The 26,460-nt window shown below is 45.0% G+C and overlaps 8 protein-coding genes and 1 non-coding gene across 9 annotated transcripts; 5 read left to right on the top strand and 4 right to left on the bottom strand. All coding sequences in view use genetic code 12, as the record gives it.

Annotated features, from left to right (window-relative positions):
• Positions 1-137: 137 nt before the first annotated feature.
• On the bottom strand, positions 138-2,045 carry DED1 (DEAD-box ATP-dependent RNA helicase; the record flags this gene model as incomplete). The annotated part of the gene is made up of 1 exon (XM_025486278.1): positions 138-2,045. One exon carries the CDS (start codon positions 2,043-2,045, stop codon positions 138-140), a length of 1,908 nt encoding a protein of 635 aa, XP_025343828.1.
• A 674-nt stretch (positions 2,046-2,719) lies between these two features.
• CXQ85_002613 (NADH/NAD(+) kinase) lies at positions 2,720-4,327 on the bottom strand (the record flags this gene model as incomplete). Its single annotated transcript, XM_025486279.1, has 1 exon — positions 2,720-4,327. One exon carries the CDS (start codon positions 4,325-4,327, stop codon positions 2,720-2,722), a length of 1,608 nt encoding a protein of 535 aa, XP_025343829.1.
• A 411-nt stretch (positions 4,328-4,738) lies between these two features.
• On the bottom strand, positions 4,739-6,463 carry GDA1 (guanosine diphosphatase; the record flags this gene model as incomplete). The annotated part of the gene is made up of 1 exon (XM_025486280.1): positions 4,739-6,463. One exon carries the CDS (start codon positions 6,461-6,463, stop codon positions 4,739-4,741), a length of 1,725 nt encoding a protein of 574 aa, XP_025343830.1.
• Positions 6,464-8,548: 2,085 nt separating this feature from the next.
• On the top strand, positions 8,549-10,963 carry IFH1 (Ifh1p; the record flags this gene model as incomplete). The annotated part of the gene is made up of 1 exon (XM_025486281.1): positions 8,549-10,963. The coding sequence occupies one exon, from the start codon at positions 8,549-8,551 to the stop codon at positions 10,961-10,963; it is 2,415 nt and encodes an 804-aa protein (XP_025343831.1).
• Positions 10,964-11,215: 252 nt separating this feature from the next.
• CXQ85_002616 (uncharacterized protein) lies at positions 11,216-16,353 on the top strand (the record flags this gene model as incomplete). Its single annotated transcript, XM_025486282.1, has 2 exons — positions 11,216-13,178; positions 13,565-16,353. The coding sequence occupies 2 exons, from the start codon at positions 11,216-11,218 to the stop codon at positions 16,351-16,353; spliced, it is 4,752 nt and encodes a 1,583-aa protein (XP_025343832.1).
• A 42-nt stretch (positions 16,354-16,395) lies between these two features.
• On the bottom strand, positions 16,396-17,874 carry PUT1 (proline dehydrogenase; the record flags this gene model as incomplete). Its single annotated transcript, XM_025486283.1, has 1 exon — positions 16,396-17,874. One exon carries the CDS (start codon positions 17,872-17,874, stop codon positions 16,396-16,398), a length of 1,479 nt encoding a protein of 492 aa, XP_025343833.1.
• Positions 17,875-20,303: 2,429 nt separating this feature from the next.
• On the top strand, positions 20,304-22,571 carry CXQ85_002618 (uncharacterized protein; the record flags this gene model as incomplete). The annotated part of the gene is made up of 1 exon (XM_025486284.1): positions 20,304-22,571. The coding sequence occupies one exon, from the start codon at positions 20,304-20,306 to the stop codon at positions 22,569-22,571; it is 2,268 nt and encodes a 755-aa protein (XP_025343834.1).
• Positions 22,572-23,495: 924 nt separating this feature from the next.
• On the top strand, positions 23,496-25,168 carry CXQ85_002619 (uncharacterized protein; the record flags this gene model as incomplete). Its single annotated transcript, XM_025486285.1, has 2 exons — positions 23,496-24,202; positions 24,235-25,168. The coding sequence occupies 2 exons, from the start codon at positions 23,496-23,498 to the stop codon at positions 25,166-25,168; spliced, it is 1,641 nt and encodes a 546-aa protein (XP_025343835.1).
• Positions 25,169-25,845: 677 nt separating this feature from the next.
• CXQ85_002620 lies at positions 25,846-25,933 on the top strand. Its single transcript has one exon. It is a non-coding gene; the product is annotated as a tRNA-Lys (tRNA).
• Positions 25,934-26,460: the final 527 nt, after the last annotated feature.

A 26,460-nucleotide genomic window follows, 5' to 3' on the forward strand; every position in this document is an offset into this window, starting at 1 on the left:
CGAATCACCATGCCCTAAGCATGATGCGCGAGACGAAACCAGCAAGATCGATTATTTTAAAAAAAATGCAAAAATGAAAACAGTAAAAACGACAAAAGCAAACTATGCGATAAGATCACACTCCAATCCAGTATGGATTACCACCAAGAGGTGCTCTGGTTTTGGTTACCATAGTTGGAGGAGTAGCCCAGAGATCTGGAGCTGCCAAAGTCATTGTTGTAGGAACCGCCGCCGAAGCCACTGCTGCCGCCGAAGCCACCGCCGCCACCTTGTCTTCTGAAATCTCTGGTAGCACCACTGGATCTGCCACCGAAGCCACCGCTACGGCCACCGCGGCCACCGCCACGACCGTAAGAGGACTCTCTGGAGATCTTGACCAAGAAGTCTGGGATGTCCTGCTTGGCCTCAGTCAAAAGGGAGAGCAAGTCCTTGACGATGATCTTGTTGTTTCTGTTAAAGAAAGAAGTGGCAATACCAACGTTACCAGCACGACCGGTACGACCGATTCTGTGAACATAATCGTCAATGTCAGTTGGCAAGTCGTAGTTAATAACGTGCTGAACGTTAGGGATATCCAAACCTCTAGCGGCAACGGCAGTAGCGACCAAGATAGGAGCGGAACCGCTCTTGAAAGCAGCAAGAGCCTTCTCTCTCTCGTACTGAGTTCTGTTACCGTGAATGGCAGTAGCTGGGAATCCTTGGTCGTACAAGAAGTCGGCCAAGTAGTCGGCCATTCTCTTGGTTTCCGTAAAGACAATAGTTAAACCGAGGTCTGCAGCTGACAATAAGTCCAAGATCACAGATCTCTTCTCGTCATCCTCGACAAGCAAGACCTTCTGTGTAATGTTGGCGGAGGTAGAACCAACTCTACCAACGGACAAGAAAATGTACTCCTTCAAGAAGTCTCTTGCCAACATCTGGATGTTTCTTGGGAAAGTAGCAGAGAACATCAAAGTTTGTCTGTCTTGGACGTCTGGCATGTCACATTCCTGGACAATGTGTCTAATCTGAGGTTCGAAACCCATATCCAACATTCTGTCGGCTTCATCCAAGATCAAGTACTTGACGTTGGCCAAAGAGACACGGCCTCTTTCCAACATATCAGTCAAACGACCTGGAGCGGCGACCAACAAGTCGCAACCTCTTTGCAAAGTTCTCATCTGCTGGCCAATGTCAACACCACCGTAGGCAACGGCAGGACGGACCCAAGATCTGTAACAGAACTTCTTGGCTTCGTCGAAAATCTGGGAAACCAATTCTCTAGTTGGAGCCATAATCAACACAGTTGGGTAAACCTTGTTGAAAGAGAAGGCACCGGCGGTCTCTGGGACAGGGAGAGGACCGTTCTTGTAACATTCGGACAAAACGGGGAACAAGAAACCACCAGTCTTACCGGAACCAGTCTGGGCACAAGCCATCAAGTCTCTGCCGTTAGCGACAATAGGAACAGAGTATTTCTGGACTGGAGTAGGCTTGGTGAATCTAGACATGGTGATGTTCTCAACCATAAGCTCATCCAAAGGAGGAGCAGTGAAGGAAGTAATAGCGTCTGGGACATCGTCACCCGAGGCTTCAACTGGGATATCATCGTAGTTGTCGAAGTTGATACCAGAGGAGTGGACTGTCTCGTCTGGCAAACCAAACAAGTCAACCTCTATTCTCTCGTTACGTGGAGAAGGCTCGTGCTTGCCACCAACCCAACGGCCCTGACCGGAACGTGGGTTTGGTCTCGAGTTGTTGTCTCTGCCACCGAAACCACCACGGCGACCGCCACCAAAACCAGAACCGCCAAAGCCAGAACCGCCACGGCTTCCACCGCCGAAACCACGGTTTCCAGAGCCACCAAAGTCGTTGCCACCAAAGTTTCTGGACTGGCCTTGAGGTCTGTTTCTCAAGTGTGGTGGCACGTACTGGCGCTTTTGGGGTTTGTCAGAAGAACCGTTGCTGGCGCCTGAGGCTGGAGCACCGTTCTGGGCGGCTGGGGCACCGTTACGGGCCTCACCGTTGACAGAGAGCTTGTTCATTTCCTGTGCTAAATCAGTCATGTTGAATATAACTTCTAATGTTATTCAAATGTGAGTGTTAGAAGAAAAAAAAATGAATGGATGATCTTCTACTTTTTTTTTCTATATTCCCTGCGTATTGCTTTTTTGATAAATTTTTTCCTTGGTCACGTGAAGATAATTCAATGCGTGATAACTACCGCTGGAACCCCGGCCGAGAGCCGAAATTTGCATAGCAGTACAATGTCTCCATGATCACCTCTCAAACTTAATTTCAACATCTTTAGACCTCTTCTTGTGAATTGGCCTGGTCATTTCTTTTTGATAAGGCTGCGCGCACGTGACTTTGTATTTTCTCGCGCGTGTACGATTTGGTCTAATTTTCTTTCTTTTTCTGACAGCATCCAGACAACGGTTGCGAAATGATTTTGTGCTGTCTCCAGTTGGCTGTTTTGCACCCAATAGTAGGAAGAATGATAATAATGGCCAAAGAATAGTAGATTTTTAAAGAGGTGGCGATAAATTAAAAGTTGGAGAATTATATACATCAAATATTATTGCAAACGTTTGCTGGTCTGTTGCTGATTATTACAGACAAAGCGTTGGCATGTGGCAGTTCTAACCTGGTGATGTCTTGAGGTGGTCACTCGAGTCGTCCTGGGGTATGCAGAGAGCTAAGTATGGTGATGCATGAACAATCTAGCCTAGTGTTGTCCTCAAGACTGTTCCGTCTCATCGGAATTCCCCGAAGAATCACCGTAAAGCAGGATGGTAGCATTAGGATGAGTGTAACACTCTCTATCATCCACACCATAGTTATGGCCAGTAGGAGTACGGATTTCGTTGCTTGGCAGAGGAAGGAAAGGCTCTACCACATTATAGTCGAGCATTTCTTCATCCATCTCTCCTGGAACACTGCCATGTGCCTGGTCCTTCTTGAAATCAATAGCCAACTGCAGCAGCAGCAGTTGCACTTCAGACAGCTCATTTTCGTCTTTATTGTCATCATCAGACCAGTCAATATCGTAGTCGTCTCTATCGTTAACTCCTAAACCAGCAAGGCGGTCTTGAAGGTCTTCCTGGCCTCCATTTCGCTGGTGTTGTTCAAACTCAGATTTGTTATTACCAGTAAGGAAATGAGAGAATGGCCTTTGTGGCTCACGAACGTTCCAGTTCAAGTTTCGGCTCACAGAGTCGAAATATTCGGTCTTTGACAGTCTAACTGTTGGGAAGGGGAATGCACTTGCCTGGACAGTCACATAATCTCCCTTATTGAGTTCGGTACGAACTTTACCGTCGAAAGATGCCCAGGCTGAAGCTCTACTCTCGGCTGGCACCTTGACTTTGAGAAACATGCCGTCAGGTAAAAGGATTGGTCTAAAAGAAAGCGTATGAGGACAGATTGGAGTAACCAGAATGGCACTCACTCCTGGATGCACAAGCGAACCACCAGCAGAAAGGGAATAGGCAGTAGATCCAGTAGGAGTTGCAATAATCAATCCGTCTGCTTGTGCAACAGTAAGAAGAGATCCGTCTCCATAAAGCTCTAAGTTTGTTACATATGGAGAAGGGCCTCTGTCCACAACAAGCTCATTGAGAACTTGTTGTTCACAAATTAAGCTTCCGTCGCTTCTATGGATTCGACAGGTGAATCTCATTCTCATATAAGCACGAACGCCAGTATCAAGAACGGTGGTCATTCGCTGTTGGAACTGGTCAAACTTGAAATTGGTCAAGAAACCCAAAGAGCCCAACGCAAACGACATCACTGGTGGAACAATCCTCTGGAATAAGTTCAGCACGTACAAGACAGTACCGTCACCGCCCAATGTAAGCACCAAGTCAAAGCTCTCAGGTTTCCGCTTGACAAGGTCCTTATTCCAGTATTTCAACAAATGCTGAGCCTTTGGGTACGTTTTAAGGATCGAAGCAGCACAGAACCGAGCCAGTTTCTTCAAATTGGCATCCACATACACCGTTATATCGTCATGTCTAGTAAGAAGCCATTCCACCACCTCTCGCGTCAAGTAGATCAAAGAGTTATCTCTAGCCTTGGTGACAATCATAATGGCTCTCACATGAAGCTGAATTGTGGCCTTGGCAATGTTCTTCGTAAGCATTCTAACGCCATTGGCAGTTCTTGCCAAATCCGTATGGGAACGTACTTCCTTAAGCTCCTCGGATCCAAACTTCTTCAACATCTGTGAAGTTTGCTTAGCTCCATCACTAAGCTGAGAGTTCCTTCTATCAAGCGTCGCCAGCGACAGCCGGCTCTTATGGATCTGTTGTCCAAGAGAAGATGTTCTTCTTGGTTTATTAGGCATGACTGGGGGATGATCTTTAAGGTTACGATGGTGTCACAAAGTCGATTTGACGTATCAAGCAAAGTGGCATCAAAGACTTATTAATGTGACCCTGTTCGAAAAAGGGATTGTTTGGAGATGTGCACTGGGGCTTCTTTTAGAAAGATCTTGCTTTGTAGCTCGTGGGGATGTATTATATATGAGGCAAGTGCGCTTTCGGTTTCCAATGTCTCATGTGCACCCAACGGGTGCGAGCCAGCTGGACTCCATAAACAGTCATACAATGAGAGAAGCTGGGAACCGTCTTTTCTCCTGCCTGCAAAGAAGGTGACTTTTTTTTTTGTCGTTGTAAAACTAATTATATGTAGTGTGATCTCCTCGATGCGGGGGACCCCGGCTTTAAATGTTTGCCTTCCGTTTGCCTCGGTTCCCTTAGATGCCGTTTTCCTTGACCCTGCACTTCCATCCGCCTTTCTCTGGGTTCAACAAAGGTAAAGAAGCACCGAGACACCAGCCGATTTCGTTTCCGGCAATCTTGTTGGCGGTCTTCAATTCTCTATTCAATGGGATGTTGTAACCGGTGTGGAGCATGGCGGTGATGAAGGATAAGTCAAGACACCACTGAGGCTCCTTGTCGAGCTCCTGCAAAGCATCGCTCAAGAAAACGGTCTTCCATGAGGTCAGACCTTTGCACACAGCGCTGGTTAAGTCTCTCAATTCTTCCATGGTGAAAGAGCCTGGGAATCCCAATGGGTTGGTTCTGTCGTAGAAGAAGGAGAACACAAACATGTCTGAGTTCTTGTGGAAGTTCTTCACGAGAGATGGCTGGTAAACACCGTTGAAAGAGCATGGGGCTTGCTTACACTCATCCATGTTCAAGACCTCCTCGGCCAAGAATCTACACTGAGCAGCAGAACCGTCAGTGGAGCCTTCGAAATTGACCTTGTAGAATTCGTCGTCAGCAACACGAACGACAACGTCCTTGGCAGTGGCACCTGGTGGAATACAAGGGTTCATAAGGGTAGTTCCAGCGGTAGCAGATTCAGCAGCAGCCTTGGAAGCATGCTTGGTCAAGGAAGAATCCTTGGATTTCTGCACCACAGCTCCATTGACCTTGTTTCTACCTTCCATCAAACCGTAGCCCAAGTGAGAGAACTGGTAAAGAGTAAAATCTCTGTCACCGAAAGTGAATTCGTAGCGGTGGTCACCTTCAGCCAAGGCCTCGTTCTTGTCTGCAAAGTCAGGCTCGAAAACAATCTGAGTAGATCCTCCACCAAGATCAAAAACAGCAGAAGTAGGAATCTTCTCAGAAGTACCAATGTTACCCAAAAGGTAGTTGGTGGTGATCCAAGCGTACACACCCTCGTCTTTACCTTCCATGATAGAGATACCGTCGCCCTCGACCACAGCAAATGGGTAATCGTTAGTCAAGTGGTTTCTAACCTCCTTCAAGATAGCGTCAGATTTCTCGGCACCCAACATTCTAAGACCAGCAGTGGCCTTAACGGCGACTGGAGTACATGACTGCTTCTCCTTTGGCACGGTATCCAAGGCCACCTTCAACAAGGGGTCCAAAGAGGCAGCAGCTTCCTTTGTAGCGGTATCAAAAGACGAAAGACCAGGGTTAAGCATCTTAAACTCCTCGTTAAGTAATCTTGGAGGCGAGACACATGTATCGAAAGAATAAACGTGAACACGGGAACCAGTAGAGCCCGCGTCGATCATGATGACATAGTCGGTTTGCTGACAAGAACCCGAACCCGAACTTGATCCAGAAGATCCCTGTTTCGTAGAGCCAGTGCTTCCCATAGCGGAGCCCTTTTCTGGAACTTTTTCAGCAGGCTTTTCAGCCACGGCAGGCTTTTCAGCTACTGGCTTCTCAGCAGCTGGAGCTTCACCTGGCGCTTTAGGCGACTCAAACTTGTCAGCCTTGTTACCCTGAACATTAGAACTAGCCTTATATGGCGCCTCGTTCCCTTTATGAGCAGAACCTTGCAAGGTGTTAGCTGACTCAAGGAGATCAGAGTTGGCAGCAGGCTTCACCCTCGTGGCCGACTCGGAGTAGTGGCCAGCCGAAACGGCAAAGTAGCCCACGACAGTGAAAAGCAAAAATGCCGCCACGATCACTCGAAGGTTGCGTGTGTTCAAAACAGACATTCTATGGTCTTGTTGTGGTGATGGAGGTTTTCCTATTTTTCTACTTGACAGGCGTCAGGAACAAGCGAATTTGGCGCGTATTCGGCTGCAGGCAGCGAAGGGACTAGGAGAAGAAGAACCGTGGACTGATGGAATGTTAGGGAGTTGGGGAGGATGAATTATGAAATGGTGTTTTTGAAGAAGTGGATTTAGGGGTATTTAAATAGTTTTCGTTGGCCGATGAGGGGGGATTTGCGTGGAGGTGGAGGTGAGTGCTGGTATGTTGAATGGAGGGTTACTCTGAAACACATAGTGTAGGAAGGTATGAGATAAAGGGTTGGGGAATGTTTGCTGATACTTTGGGAAATTAATTATGTAGTGGATATTCTTGGATCGTGTGTTTCATGAAGAGGATAGAAGAGACTATGGTTGATACTGGTGGAGCCTGGACACCGTTCTTTGTGACATTTCGCAGCCAAAACACTTCCTAGGGCTATATAAGAGTACTAAGTGTTTGCCGTAATATTTCTCAAAACGGAACCTTTTATCACTGAATGAATTTATTAAGCCCTATAATGAACAGCTTGCAATTAGTACATACTGTTGGCTTGGTCTACAAAAACACCATATCCAACTTATTCATGTTCTCCTTGGACTATGTAACCATTTGAATAGAAAACGTTACTCGTCCATATTTCTTCTAAAAGTTTGGCCTAAATATTCTCTCGGGTAACTTTCTTTATCCTTTCGGGGAGACTCCGATCAGTGATATCTCCAACCTCCTTCTCTTGCACTCACAATGTATATCAAATTGTATAGCCAATAACGCCATCTCTTTAGTCTAGATCTCAAAGCCACTGCTAACACTTATTAAAACGTACCACAAACTATCTTTATCAAAATACTTTAGCAATATAGGTTCCGTTGCCTAATGCTTCACTCCATTGCTACCCAATTGATACCCTATCACCACTCCCAACGTCTCCCTTCCACCCCAGTCTAAATCTTTCTCTAACTCTTGTAACCCACCCATCTAAATTCCATAGTTACCATTCAACCCCCAGGGCATAACTGCATCCCCCCTATCCATCCTCATTTTGCAACCACTGTGGACTTCGCCAGATAACTGCACTTGCATATTCCGGTAACCACTAGCGAAAATTAACGCAGGTGGCAGCACGAGGACCAGGTGAATGCATCATTCAAGGGCCCCACATTTCTAGCCTATGAAAACGTCTGGATTTGCTCAACATAACCACTACTCCTTTTGAGCCATTTCGCACATTTGTCTTACTCACACAATACCGATGCACATACGGTTGCAAGAGGGTAAATTTGGCTAAGGAAACAGTAAATCGCTAACATAATGAATTTTAACGAACATACGAAAACCATCAAAACTCTCTGTAAATCATCTTTAACCCTTTCCTGGCCTTATCTTCCAACGGTCGTGAGACCTTCTAGTGCTGCTCGCATATGCATAGTGAAAACAACCCTTATCGCATGTTGAGGTACTTCTAACCACAAGAAGTGGAACGGGATCAATTAGTGTTTGAATGTGAAGTGGGTAGCTAAAAAGACCTTAGTTTCCCCACTTTGGCTTTTTTTTCCACTTCTTTTGCTACTTTTCGTTCAGCCCCTTCTCCAAACTGTGGTCCATTCTCCTGCACTCGAACATCACATATCGTGAAATTTACCTCATCGCCTCAATCTAGTATTATTTTTACCACACATTTCAACCCAAATCTTAATTCAAATAGATTGCCTGATCTCCAGCAATCCAAACAAATAGTATTATAATTGCTACTATAATAACTGCACCAGTCAAGACAAATTTCTTCATCTTTTCATTGCAGCTCGTTATAGCTTTTACAGCGTTACTCAGGATTGAAAATTTCCTTCTCCCCTGGGTGTTTTAATCTTGTTTTCAACAGACTTTCCGGTTTTTCCACTTTTTTCACATATAATGCTGACTAGCTTCTTCACATATAACAAAAAACCACTCATACGCTCTTAGACAAATTTTTCAACAAGAATCACTAAGAGAAGGAAATGCCGAAAACTACGAAAAAGTCTTCTGGGTTTTCCCAGAAGCTGAACCCAAAAATGTACAAGTCGCCCAGCTATGGCGGCAAGAATATTAAGAATCTACCTTATAAGAGAGATAGGAGATTTAGCATTGTTAGCTCCTCTTCTTCTGACTACAGCGAAGAAGCAAGAAAACATAGTGATTCCGATTCAGAGTCTTCCCTTACTGCCTTGTCCGAGAAGGACGAACAATCAGCTCTGAGAAATGGATCGGTGTTTTTCAAAAATGCAAAGTTACCCAAGGCTAGAGCCAAGACGGCTTCGAAGGCTGCTAAGAAGAGAGCCCCTAAAAAAGGCCCCAAGGCATCGTACGCTCAAGTGTTTGATTCCGATAAGGATGACGAACTTGTAAGCGACGATATGGATGAAGATGATAATGAATCCGTTGGTCTAACGGGCATATACTCAATGATCGATAATAGGGGGCAGTCGGATAGCAATTCTAACTCTAGCTCGGATCAATCGGAGTCTGATGATGACGAAGAAGAAAACTCTTCTGTTTCATCGTCAGACGATTCCGAAGTCGACTTTGTTCAACTACAGGCAGAAAGAAGAGCTAACGCTAAGTCTCAGAAATCTCTCAAGGCCATTAAAGCCTTACAGAAACAAAACAACACAAAAGACAAAAAGAGAAGAAAGTCAGACTACAGACGTCAATCAGAACTTCCCCTTCCGGATAACATTAACTTTAAGTTTGAATTTGATGATGCTGCAAACGAGTCTGCCATTGAAGATGAAAGTGAACAAGAAGATGCCCTCAATGTGGTGAAGCCTACCCAACCTGAAGAAGAAGACCTTGGTGAAGAAGTGTTGGATGACCAGGGTGATAAACAGTCCTACAACCTCAATTTCCAATTTGATGACCCTATCATAGATGTTCCTAAGATTAAGGATGATGAACTTCAATCTGATGACGATTACGAATTCGATGACAACGATCTTTTGGCAACTTTACAAGCCGATAATGATATTGAAGAATTCATAAACGCTAACCCGCATGATGAAATTGCTACGCCAAGATCAAGGCAACGCCTGGTTAGTTCTGTCAATGAAGATGAGACAATGGATCCTTTCCTAGAGGAGGAAGAGAAGTACTTGGTGAACGAGTTCGAGATGAACGGTTTCGATGATGAAAATGAATTTCAAGATGAAGCTGGCAAGTCTGATTTCGCTAAAGGAATCGGAAGACAGAACTTCCAAGACAAGGTCACTGAGTACCCTCACGATGGCACCGAACACAACAAATCCGATAACCTTGATGGTTACATGGAAGATGACGAAGACGAAGAGGATGTCGATGAGTTCATGGATTTGATGGAGTTTGATGCGCCACTTTTCGAAGATGAAAGCAAGGATTCGGAAAGTAGTCTTCTGGATTTGAAGAACGAAAATGAGAACGTTGAGGACCTTGCTAAGAACGACTCCAAGCAGATAGTTCCTCAAAAGCAAAAACTGTCCAACCGCAAGAAACGCAAGGCTCCTCGTGGACCTCTCGATAGTGAAGAAGACGATGACTCCTACTTGTGGAACTACTTTTTGAGCTCTGATGGTGAATCTGAGGGTGAGGGTGATGCCGAGCCCGTTGACGTGGAAGAACAGCTTATTCTCGAAGAGATCTTCCGTCAAGAGAAGGAAGCCCGCGAGGGAAACAACGAACGTGAGTTCAGCCTTGAGCCATTGTCTGATCAGGAATACGACAGTGGTGAATCCACGGATGTTGATTTGTCTCTTCCTCAAACATCCGGCAAGAACCACGCTGGTAGCAAGATGGCTAAAGAGGTTTTGTCTTCGAAGACTGCCGATTACAGACCACCTGTTCTTGGTACTTGGGTAGCTATTGAGAGCAAGCCTTTTGGTATCATTGACGGTTTATCTACAAGAACATTGAAGAGCAACCAGAATGCCCAGAAGAACCCAAGAACCAAGGGATGGAAGTCCATCAGTCTTGGAAACAAGAACGAGCATGAAGACTCGGCCATCGAGCTCGAAGAGTTACTCAATATCAGCGAGTTGGACAATGACGACGAGAATGACATCCGTATCTGGAGAGACTTCAACAACAGAAAGAAGAAAGTCCCGCTTGGGGCTTTCCGTAACAAGTCTCATCTACAAGAACCTCATTCTGTCCATGAGCCTATTGTGAACTTCAGCGTTTCGAGGTTAGGTTCTGGTCGCCGCAACAGCTATCGCAGGAAAGATAGAAGACTGAGCGGCGAGACTGGAGACGCTGATGCACAAGATTCAGCGGGAACACAAGCACTGCCAGACAGTGGTGTTTCCAAACTGAAGAGAAGAAGAGCACTGGCGGTTGAGGCAGCATCAGAGGGCTACAGACCCACTAAATCTGGATTATTTAGTGCAAATGCGCTCACAGATGCAGAAGAGGTTATGGGAGAGGACAGAGATTTCATGGCATTAATCAAGGGTTTATAGGGAATTTTTATATGAATTGTTAGATTTCAAAAAGACTTGTAAAAGGGGGTAAAACAGTAAGGCATTGTTTGGCTGCAAAACTGGGTTTGGAAAAAGGCTGGTTGTCCGGCACACAACTGGTCCCCACTAGAGAAAAAAAAATTTAAAAGGATCATGTAACAGATTCCAACTTACCCTATCTATTTGCCCCCAAACATATTCCCCCACGATCATTTTTCCCGCTATCAGTAAACGTCACCTCTTGTAGCAGTAATGGAAGAAGAGCCCCGTCGTTCATCAAGGACCAACAAGGGCCAGCATACAGGCAGGGACCTGTTTGACGTGTACTACCAGCCTGAAGACGAGCCTCCAGCCAAAAGACAAAAGCAAGATACAGAGTATAGCCAGGAGAATGCTTCTGGTCAAGAAAGCGAAGACGAAGCTGAATTCAACAAGGCTGCTGAAAGCGATGGCAATGACTACGAAGGCGACGTGAGATGTGATCCTTGTGGAACATCCCAAGATAACTACGATGAGGATAAAGACAGAGGCGGAACGATGATTGAATGTGATGACTGTCATACGTGGCAACATGCCAAATGTATGGGTTACAGGTCAGAAACGCTGATTCCAGAGAAGTACCAGTGCAACCGATGTGACTCGCCAGAACGCAAGGCTCCAGTGAGAAGAAGGTCTGTTCCTGAAAAGAAGGCCTATTCGAAACCCAAGAGCGCAGCTACCAAGACGAGAGAAAGCGTGGAGAAGGCTTTGAAGAATGTGGTGGTCAAACATGGCAAGTTCGATGCGGATTCTATTGCTCAAAAGCTTGAGGAGGCCGTTTTCCAGTGGTCGGGCTTGACGCCAAATAAGAAATACATAGACAAGAGTAGAAGCGTAATGGCCTTGGTTAAAAAAGAAGCAGTGGCTGCAAAGCTTGCAGATGGCTCGTTAACGTTTCTGGACGCCGTGTCCAAGCCACCAGAAGAAATCGACCGAGACTTGAAGGAATACGCTGAAAAGGTTCGTCAAGAGTCTATAAGACGCTCGGTGCTTACGGTGGAAGACCCACTGAGCCAGCGTATTCGGAGAACGCATAAAGGTGAGGAGATTGTTGAAGTCAGCAACAACCCTCTGGATAATGATGAGGTTACGATAGTTGCAAGAACTGTTGATCACCGGAACTTTAAGGAAGATTCTCCTACTCCAAGAGAAACAGTCAAGGCAGACCCACTGGCGCCTAAGCTGTACCATTTGGCTGATGATGATGAAGAAGAAAATGAGAATGATGAGCAACCAGAAGAGGAGGAGGAGGAGAAGAAGGAAACTGAAAATCTCAGCGACGATGAGCTCGACTTCATTTTGAAGGGCCCATCGCCTCCTGCCGAAGAAAAGCCTAAGCTGCCGCCTGTTCCTAAGAAACCAGAGGTGAAGCTTCCTCCTACAATGCCAACCAGCTTCTGGAATGGTGAAATCGTGTTTCCTGATTTTGCTGCTTTCGGTGCAAAAGCAGAATTTGTGAGTTGTACAAAGTACGAGAAGCCAAAGGATAATGTCACCGCAAGTTTCCATAATAGGGTGATTCGTGTCAGCAAAGAGTTATTCGAACGGTCCAAGTATCATATTGAAGGACGTTTAGACCGTTCCAAGGCTGATCCTTACCTCTCAAAAATCACCACTTCAAGAGATTTATATGTCGTTAAGCTCAACCCTGTCGAGAGGCAATCAGAATTCAACAAGTTGTATGACTACTTGCTCCACAAGAATAAGGTTGGTGTGCTATCCAACAGAGCTGCGTTTGTCAAGGACGCCTATGTGTTTGCCTTAAATGCCAACAACGTTCCTGACTACTTGAGTTTTGCCAAGTTACAGGAATTGGAAGGTTTATATGCTGTTTTCGTTGTCAAGAAGGACTACATTCCTGTTGGAAAAAGTATACTCAAGAAGTCGCCGTCGGTATCAACCCCATCTATCGCTCCTCCTCCACCGCAGGCCGATCTTAACTCAATCTTACTGAAACTTAGTGGCCAGAGCAACAACACTGGAGCACATCAGCCTGTCCCTCATTTACCACCAATACCTCAGCATCAGGGACAACCACAGTACCCCCAGGATCTCTCTCAAGATCAAATTCACTATCTTTCAGATGTGGTAAAACAAAATCCTCATGTACAGCAGGATCCCCAAGCGCTCTTATCCTTGTTACAGCAAGCAGAGCATGGTGGAAGCCAGCCGTACCGTTAGCTTGAAAAAAAGCTACATTGTATCATATAGAATTAATGTGTGACGACTACTTACGGAACCGCTACGGTATCCCAGTATTGTAATCAATTGTTACAAGAGTAAATGTGTTGTAACTCGCGTCACCCAATGTTTAATAGTAATATTTGTTGTTCCCCAGGGCCAATGTAGGTTATATAGGCAGTAATCACCAACCACTAGACCACCATACATAGTCAGCAACCTCAGCTCCCTAACCTCAAATCATTAAAACCATACATAGTAAATCTGACAATTTCTTTTTCTTCTTACCTTTATTCTTTAATCTCTTTTCCTCCCATCCTTATCTTCCACAGTGGTGATCCTTACCTACTATACGCGCACTGACTGAATCATATTCACTAGCTGATGTTATGGCTGAGGAAGCAGTTGCAGTGCCCGAGTCCCAACACAACAACAGTCTCGTGTTTGCTTCTGAGTATGGAGATACCGCCGAAGACAAGTCTATATCTGGCGACGAGGATACCAAGGCTGACCTGATCCAGTCGGACGGGAACGGTGTGGTTATACCTGGAACCAATGATACTGCTACCCAGGCTGATCGAAGCAGCGATATGCTTGGAGATATACATACTAGTCCTTTGTTTGGGAACTTGAGGTCGTTTTCTCCTTCAAAGAATTCCCAGGACTCGGCACGGTCGTCCATCAAGCATATACACTTTACTCGAGAGATGCAGAGCATGCCCAATCTTGAACTGCCAACTTACCGTTCCAATGGAACTCCTAGCATACTACAAAGAAGTGCTTCAGATAGCCATTCGAAGGATACTCAGGTCATTCTACCGAAGTTGAATGAGGTGGACCTTGGGGCTGATACGCAAGTGATAGGCCACCAACAAGAGGAGCATGAACATTTGAGCTTGGGTGCTGATACTCAGGTCATTGGAAAGCATAGCGATCAAGCTATTTATAGTGGAAGCCCTACCCAAGGCGACGTTCAGCTACCGCCTCCTCAGAATGATGAGACTCAAAAGATAGTGGCTTTTCAACCCGAAGACGATGCTACCCAGGTCATAGGAAGACGGAACTCGGTCTGGGAAAGCACCCAACCAATCACCCAGGTGGTGTCTGGCCTTTCAAGTACACACACTGTCACCAGCTCTCCTAATCGAGCAAATGACTCGGAGTATAATGAAGAAAACACAACTACAGTGATGCTTTCCCCTGTTAATCGAGAGCAGGAACCCACCACTCAGGTGCTTAACACTCAAGAGGAAGATGACGTTTTTCTGCCTCTGACAAAGGAAAGACATTCGGTCGACCTAAGCTGCAAGCCTGTGCTACTGAGTAGCCAAAAGGATGACCCTTCTCATGACCTGCCCGGACGGGACAGACATGAATTAAGCATCATCAGCAACGACGATAAAGATGAGAAATTCAATGATATTTTCTATGAAGACAGTCTATTCAAGCACAAGCTCAAGAAGACTCAGACGGATGTTGATATACTAGACGACGAAATCGATGAGGAGCCTTCTCAACCACACTTACGTGTCAAAAGAAAGACCTCATGGAGTCAGTCTTCGTCTCAAACACCAAGTGGAAGCCATCTTACAGTGAAGAAAGCTACATGGAGTCAATCCTCGTCTGACCTCGAGGATATCTCTCAAGACGTTAGTGGGCTCGACCTCGACATACTCAAACGAAGCCTGTCAGAAGATGTACCTATGCTGCCTGACGGATATGACGAAAGTCGTGAACGTATTAATGTACCAAAGAAGCGCCGAATGAATCACGTTCCAGGGTCACAGTCACAAACGATGGATTTGAATGTTATTTCTGAAGAACCGCTGACAACACTCTCCATGGATCAGCTTGATAATGACCGCAGTGTTTGGGCATTCTTTCAGTTCAGATACTATCCAGCCCGGGTACTTCGCTCGATCGATTTAAACCATACACTTGTTGAGTTTTACGATTGGTGTCAGATAGAAATGAAGAACACCGACCTCTTTGTTCTTGACGTTAGGATTGGTGATAATCTACGAACTTTTAAAGCTCCTTCTGAGTTTGTTGTCACAAGAATGTCCACCAATGATGATACTCCCTTCAAGTGTGTTAGGGGATACGATACCCTTCATCTTTCAAAGAAGGGTAAGCATAATATAGGTGTTGGTGGAGAGCTTCAAGTGAGTTTAGCCACATGTTACATGGAACCCAATGACTGGGCTCTGCATCAGCTGCGTTTTCAGCTAATCTACGATGGTGTTGACCTTCTACAAAGAGACTATGGTTTCATTCAACCACTACTTAATCAACTGGAGAGTTCACAGGCCACCGACCAAGGTCTGCCTGTTCCCGAGCCAAAGTATAAGAGTCCTCGAAAGGCGAAGCCTGAAACAGCAACTTTCACTAAAGTATCACAAGTCTTCAGTGGGCAGGTGTTTTTCATCACATCGATGGCTCCTGAACGTAAAGAGGCTCTTACAAAGACTATTGAAAGGCACGGTGGTCTTGTTTACGACCTAGAAATCAGCAAACTCGTTTCATTTGAGGCCAGCAGTTCATCTCACCTCAGGCTTGTTCTGCAAAAGTTTTCGGGGATCAACTTCGGAGCTTTCCTTTCGGATGGACATTCCAGAAGTGCAAAATACCTTCAGGCTTTGGCTTTAGGATGGCCTATCCTTGCTGACAACTTTGTTGAGTACGCTATCGAGAGTGACAGCGTGCTTGATAACTGGCATGCCTTTCTTCTACCTGCTGGACAGTCATTTTATACGAAGAACTTGAAGAGTCAAGATGTGTTTCGTTTCAGGGCTAACCTTGAGAGTGGTGCTGATTTGAATGGCCAGTTGAACAATAACGCTAATCTCATGTCTTCTTTAAATGTGTTGATACTCCTGAGAAAACAAGACAACCAAACAATAAAGATGTGTGAATTCATATTCCATGCTTTCGGGGCTCAAACGCTACGGAGCTTTAATTCTGAAGGACGTTTGCTATCGCATATTAAAGAAAACAGCGAAAAGGAATTCTTTGTGTTCGACAACCACGGGAGGGATATTGAGCGAACACGTAAGCTGAAAGCAAAAAACGCCGTCAGATACGGTATCATCGACTGGGAATGGGTGGTTCAGTGTACCATTAGCAGTTTCATCTGGCCACCTAGAACTTACAGTTTCGTTTCAAATTAATATAGTCTATAATGCATTACGTCGTTATAAAAGTAGTTTCGTCTAAGCAAAAATCTTTCTGAACATGGTCTGGATAGCAGCCTTCACCAAAGGAAGACCGTTATCGTTCTTGACAGCGTCACCGTTCTCCTCCAATCTTCTCAACAAGTACTCCTTGGTCTCCAATGGTGGACCCCATGGGACGTACTTGATGACATTGTCGACCTTGTCGGTCTTGATAAGATCGTGGGTAACAGAGTCAGCCATACCCAACAACTGACCCAAGCAGATGTTGGCCTTGTTCTTGTTACCAATGGAGAATTCGCTCTTGTAAGTCTTCTGAGTAGCCAATCTCATAGACTCGGCGTTGTGCGAGGCGACGACCAAGTGACCAATAGGAGACTCGTTGCCCTGGTGGGCCATGATGGAGTCAATGCAGTAAGAGATACCCTGGTCGTAGTTCATGTCAGTGTCCTCCTTAGTCTGGTGGATGACGGCACGGTCCTTCTCAGAGTGAAGGTAAGCACCTCTGACCAACTTCAAGCCCAATCTGTAGTTGTTCTCGATAGCCAACTTCTCTTCCTTGGCCAACAAGTCAGCGGATTCGGACAAGTACATCTGCAAAGTGCCGACAACAGTGACAGGAGCGTTAGTCTTGTTGAACTGCTGGTACAATCTTCTCTGGAGTTCGTAAACACCCTCCTGAAGCTCGTGCTTCTCGGCATCAATAACACCAACAGCAAAAGGAGCAACTCTGGCAGGGTACAACTGAGCCAATCTTTGGTTGGCATCGTAAATGGTTTGGCAGATAGCGGAAATCTTAGAAACCAAGTCTTCGAACAGTTCCTTGTATTCAGGCTGGTCAAAGTTCTTCAAGACAGTAGCGGCATCCTTAACGAAGCCGGTTGGCTTCAAGGCAACGTAACCTGGTGGAACAGAGTTAACGTCTTTACCGGAAGTCTCAAGCATGGAAATGGTGTGGGGAATCAAAATCTCGTCAACAGAAGTCTGGGTCTGTTCGACGATAAAGTTAGGGTCGATGTTATCGTTACCGTTACAGGCCTCGATGGTCAAGGAAAGCATCATGTTGTTGATGCCTCTTTGAGCCAATCTAGAGCCGGTCTTCTTAACCTCATCGATGTTCGCACCTCCACAGTAGATGTTGTAGACAAGAGCCTTAATGACAGGCATAGGCACAAAAGGGAAAGCCTTGATGGCCAAGTTCAAAAGAGACTTGTGAGAAGCCACAGCGCCGATGGTCATAAAGGAAAACAACTCGCCAACGGTAAAGTCCTTCAAGTAAGAAAAGGAAGGAGGGGCCAAGGCGGGGAGGCCGCCCTGCAACTCTGGAGCAGGAACCTGTGGCTGCTGAAGCTTATTGTTTTGGTGGGACTGGGACTCGGTAGCTACCGGGGCAAGGTTCTTCTTGTCAGGAGAGCTGTGGAAGGCTCTGAGAAGAGCAGGTGTCTGGCGCCGGAGGGTAACAGCTCTGAAGGCGAGGATGGAGGAAGGCAAGCGGGTCTGTCGAAGTGGGTTAATCATTGTTGAATATATGCCAAAAGTGTTGATAAGGTACAAGGAGAAAAGAAAGAGAAAAAAAAAAGTGAATGTAAGCAGCGAGAAAGCGTATTTATAAGGACAAAGGCTGCGGGGGCACCGGCTGCAAAAGTTTCCTTGGTACCTATGAGGTGAGACACAGCGAGGGAATCGATAAGGCATGGCATGGCGAGGTGCGCGCATGAGGGAAAAAGTCCGCGAGGCCAAAGTGCCGTTAACTATGGGATGGGCGGTCCCGCGTCCTGCACTTGGGCCAGGTCGCTTATCGCTAGAACTGACCAGCCTGTGGGTCATGCTTTGTAAAACTGCAGGTGGGGGGACCGCCGAGATGTCAAAGCAAAAAAGCCGTTTATTCCTACAGGTCACTCCAACGGCAGGCGGCAGCGGAGGGCATAAGGCGGGACAGACCACCAACCCTAAATAATAAAAATAATAATAAAAAACATGGAATTGTGGGGAACAAATTAATTGGCCCCAAAAACCCATTGGAAGTATGGTTTGCTTGTTTACTATGGCTTGTGTTGTGGTGGTTATCGGTGCAGCTATCTGGTGCCTTTTTGCCCTCTTTTCTTTTTTTTTGGTTTTGTGTTGCCGTGCAGTAAAAGAAAAGAGGTCGGCTGCAAAGCAAAAGTTACCGGGAGTCCGTCACCAGAGCAAGAGATAAGGAGGAGATGAATGAACAGGGAAAGAAGAGGGAGGAATTCTAAAAATTAGAAAAAACAGAGAAAGTCCATATTTTGACCTTTTTTGTCATTTGGGTGGGTGCCCGTTCTCGGAACCGGTGCGGTGCAGACTTTTTCCCTCGCCCTTGGTTCCCAAGGGACATTTAGCTCGCTGTTTTTTTCCTCATAGATACCGCATACTTAGGAGCCGTGCTTGATAAGGCAAATAAAAAAAAGGAAAAAAGTCCCTAACTAAAGCAAGGGGCTGCCTAATAGACCGGGGGGCGGATGAAAATGTGTTTTCTTTTTCTGATAACCCCCACGAGCGAAGTGGCAGCGAGACAGTGTCTGTGGGCTACTGAAGGCCGAAGGAAGCCCAGTGACCATCGGCAGTAACAGCACCGACCAGTTATGACCCACGGCTCACGGCATATATCTACGGCCTTTGCACTCTTCTTATCTCTACTTTCTTCATTAAGGAATGTACAAGAAAAACGGAAGGTTTGGGTTTGATATGGGTTTTCTGGTTTTCTGGTTTTTCTTGCTTTCTTTGGCTTTCCTTGGTGGTGATTGCTTGGGATGGAAAGTGAGGGAAAGTGAGGGAAACGGAGAAAAAAAGGCAATCGGTGGGTGCTGGTTGACCTCAGTGGGTGCAAAAAAAAAAAAGTAAGTCCACAACAAATTATAGAGGAAAGTGACCATCCCAAGCACAAAGAAACAATAAAAAAAGTGACTCCAATCAAAAACAAAGCTCTCTCAATAAAATAACCACTTTTTCTACATTTTCTACATTCCGTTGGTTCCTTGATTGTTGTTTTTTTTCTTCCCGTTTGTCATTTGCTTTTCCTTATCTCTGCTTTGTTCGGGGGGTTTTCGCTTTTTTTTTCCCTCTTCTTCTTCTTTTTTTTCTTGCCTCAGCGCTGTTCCCTCACTTTCTTCGCTTTTCCTTACTTTTTTTCGCTGCCCCTCCACTTTTTTTCTGCCCCCCACTCTCAAAAAAACTCGCCCTACTTTTGGCCTCTTTTTTTCCACGGCACTGAGACTTCAAGAGAATCCAAAAGAACCAACAAGAACCCTTATGTTTGTGTCAAAGCAAGGGCTTTCAATTAAGAAAAGGTACTTTTCATTCTTTGTGGGGACATTTATGAACTACGCTGTTTTGTGGGCATATTTTGACGGTTCCACAAAGATGGGGTGCCCCTCTAACTATGAACGGTAACGCCGTTCTGTGCTCGCTTCACTTTTCCTTATAGCACTGGTGGTTACAATTTTTTTTTTTTTTTTGTGCCTTTCGCTGTGTACCTTCCCCAAAAACTCTTTTCAGGTATTTTTTTGTTTGGAGCGGTGGGGTCGCCTGACTCGCCTGACTCTTCCCCATACTTCTTTTTCTCTAACTGCTGGCGCCCGCTGGCAACTGCCTTTTGCTGTAGTGATTGTCCGTTTGGTAGTTTCCTATTTCATCGGGAGGGGTCAAGTTCCGTTCGCATCACGCCATGACCAGCCATATAATTTTTTTTTTCGGATTTTGGACTTTCTGGTTTAAACTCGCTATAAGGACATTCTGAGTTGCTCTTTGCCTTTTGGGGGGCATTTAGCATTGAAGGAAGTTGCAAAAAAATGGGTAGTTGTGTCACGTGATAGGGCACATGCTGTCGCACGTGCGTCACGTGTATGTCTCCGTGACTTCCACGTGTATCGAGATGCTCCTACCATTTTTCACTCCATGCTCAATCCATCCACATCCATCTTGCCATGCTGCGTGCTATACTACCTGGGGTTCTAGCGAGAGGCAATCAAGTCCGCTGCTTCTCTAGAGCTCCTTGTCTACGCAGCGAGAGAAGGTACCCCTCCTTTGTCCACCATGCCTTGAAGGATAACACCTCAAAGGCCGATGACAGGAAGAGTCTACCGACAATCCGAAAACCAATCTTGATTCTCAGTCCAGAACAGACTGAAGACAAGAAGTACAATAAACTTCTTCGGAAATTCAACAATAAACCAAGAAGAAAATTGCATAAGCCAGATATGGACTTCATAGATGAAAACTCCCGTGGTGAAGACAGTCCACCTTCCAACACCCCAGAATCCCTTTCAGTGGCTATTGAGCTGTTCAGACCGTCTGCTAAGAAAGTCAGTCAAGTGAAGAAGACAGCTATTCTGCATAAACTTAGTAAAGCGTTTAGAAAGTCACAAATGCAAACATACATAAAGTGGAAGAATCCTGATCTCACAGGATACAAGGGCTTGAATAAAGAGAAATTGGCTACATTCATCATTGAGAGAGTATGGAGCACTGACATCAAGGAAAACTCTGACGTGGAAGACTTCCATATCACTGAGTCTGTGTCTTTGACAGCGCTTGAGATCTCGCTTCTTCTTTTATCCAACGGCAGAATTCTCAATCACATCCAGAATGCAGTGTCAAAGATCGAATTCGACATCGAAACATATAAATTAATGCTTACTGGAACTGCTGAGCAGGTGGAAAACGCAAAGATAAACTTATCTCAGAGCTTAGAGAATGTCCACAAAGAAGAAATTGACCTTTCTGCAGTGAGAGAGCTCGCTATGAAGCTTCATGGTCGTTTTGATGTTGAAGAAGTCGGCAAATATACCGATGTTTGCTTCGAGCATCTCCGTGACGAAACCTTTGATCTCTTTGCGTTGAACAAAAACCAGTTAAAGAGAACCAAGCGTCTTGTATTGTGGCTTTTGAACTATAACCTTCATTATAAAGAATTTTTGCATTTACCCAAAGACTCTTCCACACGCATGCTTCCCTTCAAGCATGATGAGTCACTTGCATGGAAAGATAGATTCAAGGAGCTTTATGTGTTGGAGAACCAGGGCGGTAAACCTAACCAGCTTCTCCTTGACGAGCTCGAAAAGTTCTCGGACGAGTCTTTGGCCAGCATTGACTTGGAAAACGATGATTTATTTGACGAAGAAAATTCATTCGCTCAGAAGGACTCTGACGGCAGTCTTGATAAAATCAGTGATCTCCTTGGTTTAATGGGCGTTGAAGACGAATCGGTGAAGTTGGCTCCTCCTGTTGAACAAAAGACATCTCAAGTTGAGATTTCTGAACAGCAGAGAGACCAAATCTACAAAGAACTCACCAACTTCGATTATAAGAGCAGCCTTCCAGGTGTTTCCCAAGAAAATATGGACCCCAAGTGTTTTACCGTGACGCTTGGTAACGTCCTTTTTGAAAAACCAAAGGAGCCACATGGTGTTATTCCACAAGTTGCCCTGGTTGAAGACCACAAGCTGGTTCTTTTCAACTCAAATATCACATTCGCTCACGATAAGTTACTTGCCATGCAATCAGATCACGAAAGCAGTACCTACAAAGACCCACACGACTATAGATTACAATTCAAGTTCACGCCGTCGCCATTCCTGCAAAGCTCTGACTTTAGCAACACCGCAGATGCGATGAACTACCCGCCAATTGAGATTTGGGCTAAGGTAAAGAATAATGTCACGCCTGACTTGGACTCGCTCCATCTAGTCTCTGTGGAAGGTGAAAACTCCAGTTTTGTTTGTTTACCGCAAGCTAAGAGCGACTTGAAGATCACTTGCCAGAGCACAGGCCAACTTTTAGCTAACCATGACCTTGATAATGAGGACTCGTCATCGGCATCAGAAGCCCTTCTGTCTACTAGTGGAAGGTACAAGCAGCTTGAACAACAGCCTGGTGTCATGGAGTTTTTCCAATCGTCCCACTTGAACTTTAGCGGAAAGAGACCCATCTCCATTGCACCAACTATTGACATTATGGTCAATGGAGAGAAAGTACGTTACCACTACCTCAACCTTTTCTACCGCCGAGAAATCATGTTTCTTTTACCACGAGCCGATGGATCCGACCTGATGGTTGACGTCTGTGTGGTTGATGGTGGCAGCCTCGGAGGAAAGCGCACTGAGATCAGATTTGCCGGCAGCCAACATGGCACCACCCGAAAGGACTTCGACGAGCTCCTCGACCAGGTGCTTGAATTCGTCAACACCTTGTAGCCATTGACTACAGTTGCATAGATTATGACAGTTTCGACACGATGTATATAGAAAAAATATTTACCCATAGACTTTTTTTTCAACGAATATCAAATTCACATCTATTTCTTCTCCTCCAATGTCTTGATATGCTTCTCCAAGGCATCCAAGGACTCTCTTAAACTGAAAACGTCCATCATGACGATCCTTGTGTTCTTGTTGTATTCCTCCAACAAGTAGTAGTATGAAGCAGCGCCAGCAACAGAGACACCAAAGAAGAAGCCGACAAAGCCGCCTCTGAAAGCGCCAATCTTCTTAGTAGGCGCAACTGGGGCAACTGGAGCAGTGGAATAAAGACGAGCTGCCGAGCGGAGTGTGTTGCTTGCCAATCTGTACATGTTGATGTGGATTAAGTATTAGCTTGTTGTGCGGTCTATTTTTTTTCTTTGAACATGAAGTATGGTCGCGAACTGAGCTTTATCGTTGGTGGACCCCAGGAAATGAACAGTGAGCGAAATGGGCTGGAAAATGGAGGGAGGATGTAGTTTCAAGGAATTTCAAGGTGGTGGGGACAATTATGTCAAGAAGTGGCTAATGAATAGGTTTACCTAAAAAATCACCTTTTTCGTAAGAATATCATTTTCATGGTTTTGCTTGAATTACGTTATATACTGGTAAATGTGCAAATGGGTGCGAAAAGTCTGCGCTTTAAGGAAAACACTTGGATCCAATAAACCACCAACATCAATACAATTCAATACAGTTTTCGTTTTTTTCCAACATCAATTGTATCTTATGACCCACCTCCAATCCATCCCTTAATTTTTCTCTTCTACGGTTTTGTGTTGCCATGGACACTTGCTTATCATTCCCCAGAATTCACCTATATGCAATGACAAACCACCACTACCAATTTCTCAAACCTTCCTTCCTTCTGACTCAGCAATGCTTGGTCTTCGAAATTGCCAACGGGGTCTTTACAGGCCGTTTTCCATAACTAAATCCAGTTCTGTACAACGATGTCGTTCGTTTGGAATTCATAGATCTTTGGCTACCAGCACCAGCAAGCCATTGAAGAAAGGCCCTCCGAGATTTGTCAAACTCATAGCAACAGCCACCGGTGTGTCTGCCATTGTATACGGCATTGACGAGTATTACTACCTGTCGCTTTTACAGCGTTCTGCTCGTGCAGTATATGTGCTCTTGTGGGTCGCTTATCAATACGGAGCTAACGTTAAGAGCTACGACAAGATTGAGGACCTCCACGAGGAAGCCTCGGAGAAACTTCTTCAAATGCTTTCAGCTAATAAGGGTCTTTATATTAAGTTGGGCCAGGCCATTGCAAATAACGGAACTGTGTTCCCTTTGGCTTACCAGAAACGTTTCATCAATTTATATGATGCAGCTCCAGAAGATCTGTGGAGCCTGATAGATAGGACACTTAGACGCCAGCTTGGCGAGAACTACGAAAAGGATATCTTTGAGCATTTCGATCATAAACCAATGGCCTCGGCATCGATTGCCCAGGTCCATAAAGCTCGGTTGAAGAAGGAGCAACAAGATGTGGCTGTCAAGGTCCAGCATCCTTACATTTCCAAGCAGATCAACGTTGACTTGGCTATCTATAGGGGTATGTCTTGGGTCTACTCTAAGTTGTTTGATCTTCCGTTGACCTTTTTACTAGTTACGTCTCAGACCAGCTTGTGAAGGAGTCTGACTTTAGGCACGAATCAGCAAACGCTGCCAAGCTTTCAGAACTCCTTTCCAACGATAGACAAATGGACAAGTTGAATATTTACGTCCCTAAAAACTACGATGATTACACCAGAAGACCAATCCTTGTCACAGAATGGATTGACGGTGTATCACTTGCTGACAAACAGAAGTTGATAGATGCCAAGCTTAATATCACGACAATGATGACACAGTATGTGAATGCCTTTGGCCGTCAAGTATTCAACTACGGCTTCTGCCATTCCGATCCACACCCAGGTAACCTCCTAGCAAGAATACACAACGGCAAGCAGGAGTTGGTGATCTTGGACCATGGATTGTATGTAACACTACCCGAGAAGTTCCGCAAAGAATATTGTGCTATATGGGAGAGCTTGTTTCTGTATGATACCCAGAGAATGGAGGAGATTGCCAATTCGTGGGGTATCGGTGACGCTCTGATCTTGACAACTATGGTTCAGTTACGACCACCTCCAAAGGACTTTATCAAGAAGAACAGCAGCTCTTATGACATTATCAAAAGCTTTCTAGGAGATGAAACAAAGTTTCCTCTACAAATGCTTTTTCTTCTGCGATCCATGAGGATGATGCAGAATTTAAACCAGACCATGGGAAGCCCGGTGAATCGGATCAATATGTTCACCAACTGTGCCCTTCAGACACTCACAGAGGAAAGAAAGTTTTCCTTGATTCATCCAGGACCATGGGTTCTGTTGCTTCGGGTGAAGTTCTCTCTATTCCTCAGTAATCTTGTGTTTTTGTTCTTTAGGCTCAAACAACTTGTTACGGGTGACAAGTATGGAGATAGAGGTGAAGGAATTGAAGATTACATTGAAAGCTATATGAAAGAAACTGCAAAGTACATGGGCATCGAGATCGCTTAAACTGGGTTATTGAAGCCCTTACACAATTTACAGTATTTACTTCATTGGCAGTTTAATTACTCGTCCTTATTTGTGGTATCATGCAAGTTTCGCTTATGTCTGCTGTTGTGAAGATCAAGCTAGAGATGCCAATCACCATTAATAGCACAGTAAAGCGGTATACTTCCCGTTATGATTACTTGAATCACAATGAATATCTCAAAAATCGTGCTTTGGTTGTAGAACCTGGTGATAAAGATGTCTTGCTAGCGGTTCGGTGAATCTTGTCCCGATGTTACTCTATCGCCTTCTCCTTCGCTTCTTCTCCAGTAGCCTGAGTTTCTTCTCCAGTGGCCTTTCACTGCATCTTTTCTCTTTTTTATTCCTTTAGTGTCACTAGCCCCTAGGCTTTTACGCTTCTTGGATGTAACTTCATTTTTCACCGGGGGCTTCGCTTTTGGCTTAACCTCACAGGTGTATCCCTCATGGTTACCGCCGATTCTGTCTTGGTAGATAACATCGATTTGGAACCAAACTATTTGGCTAAAAAAAAAAACCGGAGGATTTCGCGCAATTGGGCACCACAGAAGTGCTTGAAACATTCAAATAAACATCAAAGGAGTACAAAACCAAAGCTTTTTTGACCTTTTACCAAATTAGCGTTACTGTTAAACCAACATTTTTAAGTTTTCAACGAAGCCTGGTTAGCTCAATCGGTAGAGCATTTGACTCTTAATCATCATAAGGTCAATCAAAAGGTTGCGGGTTCGAGCCCCGCATCGGGCTTTCTTTTTGCATTTTTTACCTTCCAGTAATTCCCAGCCATGCTAGCATGCGTTGTGACAAGGTTTCAACTGTCTTCGAGCTCATTTCGAGCTTGAATTTACATTTTTATTACAAAGCAGATAGTGTAGTAGCCCACAATGAGAATAGAGAGAAGGCAGCAGGGCAGCAGTAGGCCACACCCATGCAAGTGATTTTATATTAGAAAAAATAGGAGATCTATGATACCACCAAGCAGTACTAATCTTCGTTTTCTTCACTTCCTGCTTCGATATAGGACATGCTAGTTAGCTTCAATTTATACTGGTTTTCGCAGCCATTCAGAGAAACCACCTCCTTCCAAAGAACCCATTCTTTTGATGAAATTTTAACTTCTACCATTCGAGATCGAGTATCTTTAAACCAATAAACCAACACAGCTTTCTTTACTAATTCCTTTGAGAAGTAGTAGCATTCACTGGCACCCTCTTGATACTGTTGGTACTGTACGTACACATACATAGGCATCGCACAAAGGCATCGCATCAAGA

The sequence above is a fragment of the Candidozyma haemuli genome, assembly GCF_002926055.2.
Source record: "Candidozyma haemuli strain B11899 chromosome Unknown D_2014730914, whole genome shotgun sequence".
Lineage (NCBI taxonomy): Eukaryota > Fungi > Ascomycota > Pichiomycetes > Serinales > Metschnikowiaceae > Candidozyma > Candidozyma haemuli.